The sequence below is a fragment of the Gymnoscopelus microlampas genome (genome assembly GCF_963454915.1).
Source record: "Gymnoscopelus microlampas genome assembly, contig: SCAFFOLD_307, whole genome shotgun sequence".
In the NCBI taxonomy this organism is placed as follows: Eukaryota; Metazoa; Chordata; class Actinopteri; order Myctophiformes; family Myctophidae; genus Gymnoscopelus; species Gymnoscopelus microlampas.
The window spans coordinates 7,565-13,336 of record NW_028155840.1 but is presented as its reverse complement, the minus strand read 5'-3'; the positions used below and the strand labels follow the sequence as shown (position 1 = coordinate 13,336).

The 5,772-nt window shown below is 41.0% G+C and overlaps 1 protein-coding gene across 1 annotated transcript; it reads right to left on the bottom strand.

The window, feature by feature from the left end:
- Positions 1-220: 220 nt before the first annotated feature.
- LOC311041224 (butyrophilin subfamily 2 member A2-like) lies at positions 221-4,944 on the bottom strand. The gene is made up of 3 exons (XM_084086131.1): positions 4,816-4,944; positions 4,550-4,576; positions 221-626 (listed from the first exon to the last, which is right to left on the bottom strand). Exons 2-3 carry the CDS (start codon positions 4,569-4,571, stop codon positions 298-300), a joined length of 351 nt encoding a protein of 116 aa, XP_083942257.1. The 5' UTR covers positions 4,572-4,576; positions 4,816-4,944; the 3' UTR covers positions 221-297.
- Positions 4,945-5,772: the final 828 nt, after the last annotated feature.

Below are 5,772 nucleotides of genomic sequence, written 5' to 3'. Positions count from 1 at the left end.
ATACTTAGATTACAGCCGATCTACAAGCTCACAACGCGTCGCACCGTGACGTGTTGTGAGCTTGCAGATCAGCATTTTTTTCTAGTTAACTGTTTATTTTAAAAGTGGTTAAGTTTGGGGTTTTCTAAATATTTGATGAAGAGTATTAACAATAGCTTGTGATAACTACATTAGATCCTTTAGAACACAGTCACATTCTTTTTTTACATTTCCTGAAAAGTAACAGTTTTGGACAAACAAGGTTTTCACCCGACAGCTACAATATCACGGTTAATGATAATGCACAGTGACAGTAGGTCACTTACATATTAATCCCACAGCAATCTCCTTCTCCTGTTCTCCATTTTTGACCTGACAGATGTAAACTCCATCATCTGTCTCTCTGTAGCCGCTCAGTGTCAGACACACATTGCCTTTCTGCAGCTCCTGGATGTTTAGGGTCAGTCTGCCCTTGTAGCCCCTCCCCTCTATCACCTGACCATTCTTATACAGGTAAATACACTCTGACTCCTTAAACCACCTGATTGTCATGGAAGACGCGCTGGTCTCAGGAGAGAGGTGACAGGGGAGGGTGACATTACGGTACCGACCCACAGCATAGCCTTTAGTGACGAGTTTAAAGTCGCCTAGAGTGAAAAAAAGACACAGTTAGTGAAGAAAGAATTACTGTTCATTTAAACATAACCAGAATGAAGAAGACATTCAGTGGTGTAACCAACACATTACAATGACATCCCCCAAAACACACACACACACACACACACACACACACACACACACACACACACACACACACACACACACACACACACACACACACACACACACACACATACACACATACACACACACACATCCTGTTTGCCTTCTATATCTTAATTAAGATATAGAAGGCAAACAGGTTAATTAACAGGTTATAAAGTCAAAGCAGCTCTTGCTACAAGGAACATAAACATATTATCAAGGCAGTAGTGATGTGCGGGTCGGGTTTTTTCATGATCCGCCCCAGAACCCAACCTGCCTCAACCCGCCCCGCGAACCCATATATAAATCTATGGCTCAACCCGCCCCGCGACCCGCGTTGGGAAAAAAAAGATAATCATCATCATAATAGCTCAGATTTATATAGCGCTCTTTTAAGTACCCAAAGTCGCTTTAAATGTCAGCATGTTGTTCAAAATAGGGTTGTTGTTTTTTTGCGTGTGAGCGCGGCTGACCTGCTCACCCGCAGCCCGCATAATTGCCTCTGAAACCCTGACTCGCCGCGGGTTGACTCGCCGCGGGTTGACCCGCGGGTTACGGGTCGGCCCGCTCATCGATACAAGGCAGAGTCTTGCTTAGCTAATTAAACACTGAATAGGACTGAAATTAATAGAAAATCTGATAAGCTTCTGTCTTGGTCTTTATGACTTGAACCAAGTTATGTTATAGTTACTATTGGAGCTCACCACCTTTCCATATCGTGATGATGATGAGTGTTTGTGTGACACTAGTATGACGAAGTAGGGCATTGATTTATAAAAAAACGTAAAAAGTTTTTTTTTAAAGTATAGAGATATGAGGTTTCTGACTCAACAAGGACGATATATTAGTGGACGTTAGGGTGTTCATTTAATCCATTTGCCTAATGAAGACCCACATGGTCAAAACGTAGCCCTTATAATACACTTGTTTGGGAGCTTTAACTCAATGTTTTCTTATTTATTATATTTGACCTCTCTTTTATTTCTGTTTTTTTTTATCTGGCACCTGACCTAAATATAGGCACAAGCAGACTGAAGAACAGTTTCCTCCCCCAGGCTATAAGACTACTAAATAAGAAAAAAAAATAAGGAAAATCTTCTGTAGTATTACGGCCTAGTATGCCGTTTTTTTTTTAACTCCCTTTCAAAGGGATTTGATACTACATAGTATATGACATGACCTCCAATTACAGCAATTTATTATTGAGTAAACATAGAGGATGAAAATGTTGAGTGCGCACGCACACACACATACACACAACTGCCAATAGATTTGATGGATAGATGCCAGGAAAGAATGCTGATCGCACACTGTCTTCACTTACAGCAAAAAAGTATTTCATTGCGAGTACAATGTTTCCAAATGACATTCATTCAGGAGATTAAAGGGTTAAAACTTGGTTGATGTGTGTGACGTGTTGTTGTTGAGTACCCTACCCACAACTTAAATCGGCATCCATGCTTGCAGAGATGGTGGTTGCAGAGAGGCAGGAGTTGTTTGCAAGCCATGTGGTTAGGTTGAAGGTTTCAACTTCTGTCACTGTGGGCTCGCTGCAGTAGCAGCGAGCACACTAGTTCTCACTATTTGTCACTATAGCTATTGTCACTATTTCTTTATTCTCTCCCAAAAGTATGTGACCTATAACTACTCTTAAATACTTTCACTTAGAAACTCCATTCAAACTGTAAAAGATCCAGCTTACTGTGGACACGTGCTTGTATTTTTAATTTTGAAATAATTTGTAGTTTTTGAAATATTCAACTTTAAGCACCCCAAAAAGTCTATGGGAAAGTCAATGTTATTTCAACTGAAAACCCCTTTTTCTTGTTTGCAATCATGTTACTTCAGCATGCTTTAACTTACAAACTCGATTTAAACTCTAAAAGGTTGAGGTACATTATGACTTCCATTGCTGTGTTTAACGTTTTGATCACTTTTATACTTTTGAATATATCCCACATTAAACCACATGTGGATCTCACAGTCTTTTCAGCTTTTCCAGTACACACTAATGGTGTTTGCTAGAAGGGAGAGAGAAGGATACAGGAGAAATGACCCATGTTTTCGTAAAGTCACCGCATTTTTGACACTACAGATATTTATTTTACATCACCAAGATCGCACGGGTCTGCTCTCTGATTTAATAAAGATCTAAGCTGCGTGATGTATACATTTTGAGTTAAGACCATTAATATCAACCCATATCCCTCTACACTCTAGCAATCAGTACACCTGGTGATAGCTAGCCTGTCAGTCATTGGCTACTCAGTGGTGCTGTAACTAAGTAACTGAGTACATTTACTCAAGTACTATGCAAGTGCTTACAATGCACAGTACAATTTTGAGGTACTTTTACTTTACTTTCCATTTGTGTTATTTCTACTCCACTAAATTACAGCATATGACAGATTTAGTTACTTGTTACTTTGCAGATTTGATTATTAATACAAAGCCTACAGTAACCACACACAGCCGATCTACAATGTGACGCGTTATGAGCTTGTAGATCTGCTATTTTCAGAAGATTTGAGTACTTTTACTTTGGTATTCACAGTATATTTTGATGCTAAAACGTTTCAAGCTCCAAAACTCCCACCCCCCCACACACACCCCATACTCGACCGCCACCCCACCTCCCACACCCCCCTCTGTCATACTTTGAATATTAGAAAAAGGCCGATCTACAATGTGATGCGTTTTGAGCTTTTAGATCTGCTATTTTGGAAAAAGCTTGAGAATCTTTGGAAAATGTGAGTACAGGGGGTGGCAGTGGGTCAGGGGTAGAGTGGCCGGTACAGTGGCCGGTAGAGCGGCCAGATGGCAACCGCGAGGTTCCCAGTTCGATCCCGCCTCCCCCAGAGTTAGTGTCGAAGTGTCCTTGAGCAAGACGATGAACCCCTAATTGCTCCCGATGAGCTGCAGGTGTCTTGCATGGTTTCCTCTGCCATCGGTGTATGAATGAGTGTGTAAATGGGTGAATGTAATGCACTATCTACTGTATGTAAAGCACTTTGGATAAATGCACCATTTACCTTTTACTTTGGTACTTACATTTTGAAGGCAATAATTGTGTACATTTCAAGCTCCAATTTAACACTAATGCTGTGTATTGGTCAACATAACACCCCCCCACTCCCCCCACCCCCCTCTCAATCCCGAAACCATCGGAAATGGCTAATTTACAAGCTCACTGGAGCCAGGGGGAGCACACCACACCCATCACTCCCTCCATGCCCTTACTACCATCAGCTATGCAAGCAGGTGTGTAACTGATGACAATTAGGAGAATGATAACGGGTGCTCCCAATCTGATCAACCGGAGGCAAGTCTATGCCCACACACACAAGTTGACACAACACACAGACAGAGATACCAAGTCAAACGGAATTTGTACTTTTTATACTACAGCTTTTTGGCCTTAAAGCGAGCCCCCATTGTTTCTTTAGGAACAATATGTTCTAGTTTCCTCTGCTCTCAGGAGAGCAAAGGATGTGGTCACAAAGGAGAAGCTGTTATCTGCAGTTTCATATGTTCCCACACGCACAACCGTTATTGTTTAGGGAAGAAAAAAGAAACAGACAACCTAAAAGTACTCAGTACTTTATAGATTTTTCTTTACTGTCAGTGTTGAAAGCAGTAAAGATTTAGTGAAGTAAATTTAAGCAAAGCTCTGGCTGCATGGTCTGTCTGTGAATGATAATGTTTATATATTACTGCTGGAAATGTAAACCACACATATCCTCCCTCCTCATATCAGGTGATCATGGTTCAGCTATCAGGAGATAAAAACGGTGTTGTGACCTACCATGAACTCTGGCCTCTGCCATGTCTCCTGTATAGAAGAAAAATAGCCAAATTACCACACCTATCATTCATCACATTTATCTGTAAATAGTTTGTGATTTGTGAGCTGCAATCTTCTTCATGAGAATGGAGATTACTTTTCTTGCACTTTTGTCACAAGTGCGAACCGACCACTGTTTCCTGCTCACAAACCCTGAAAGCTACAGTGGTTCTGCAGCCAGATTTCTTCATCATTAAAGGTTGAAAAATGTTAAGAGAATCTCTTACCTTTCGCTGCTTGGCATATAGTTTAGACTTGAAAAACAAATTCATACAAATCCTCACACATTACTGACACCTATACAACTAACCAGCATGAACACACAAGGAGGTATTAATGTCAGTTCCCCACGTCCGTATTGGCCGTCGGGAGGGGCGGGACAATCCCTGGTGTCTGATTGGCCTGTCTGGCCTGTCTGTCAGGCAATGGATAATATAGCCCAGAACAAACCTATAATTATGCACTCGTATTTCAATAAATGTAAACATCCTTATTCATTTGTGGTGAATAGCCTGAATACTTTGCACTGTTTAGTTTACCCCATCTGAATAGCTTATGTGAGCATAATAAAGAAAAGCAGAATAATACATAAGCCCGTGACATGGCCACCAGCTGCTCAAAGCCCCGGAAAATATCAAAGGAAGGGCCGGAAATGCAACCAGCTGACTCAACTTGTCGCGCATGTGTGCAGAGAGTCTGTCTGTCTCTAGACAGAGACTGCTAAATCCTAGCAGTATGTTGCTGTAATATCAGTGGTGCTCCAACTTTTCCATGTCAAGGTCCGGTCAAAATTATATGTATTTGGCTGCGAACCCCATCTCAAAATATGTTGTTCCAGGGACCCCCAGAAGAAAATGTTTGCTTTTTTGCACATTTGTCGCAGGTGTGCGCGGGTGTCACAGACCGAAAAATAGCTGATCTACAAGCTCGCATTGTGACCTTGTAGATCTGCTATTTTCGGCATGCAGCTAGGTGAAAATCTGCCATTTCGATGGCATCATGACCTGCCAAATAATTATTTTAGTCGACTAAATCAACTGTAGATTTAGTCGACTAAAATCTTATATTTACTCAACTAAAAACGTAAAACATTTCAGAGGACTAAAACTAAACAACATTTTATTCAAAAGACATTGGGCCCTATTTTTGCCGGTGCCTTACCCATTATCCCTAAACTTATTTTT

What these genes read in the sequence shown, in the direction of transcription:
- LOC311041224 (XM_084086131.1), bottom strand. Translation starts at nt 4,571, where the DNA reads ATGGCAGAGGCCAGAGTTCATG. An exon ending in GGCAGAGGCCAGAGTTCATG is followed by an intron (nt 627 to 4,549) that starts GTAGGTCACAAC and finishes TTTTCACTCTAG; the next exon opens with GCGACTTTAAACTCGTCACT.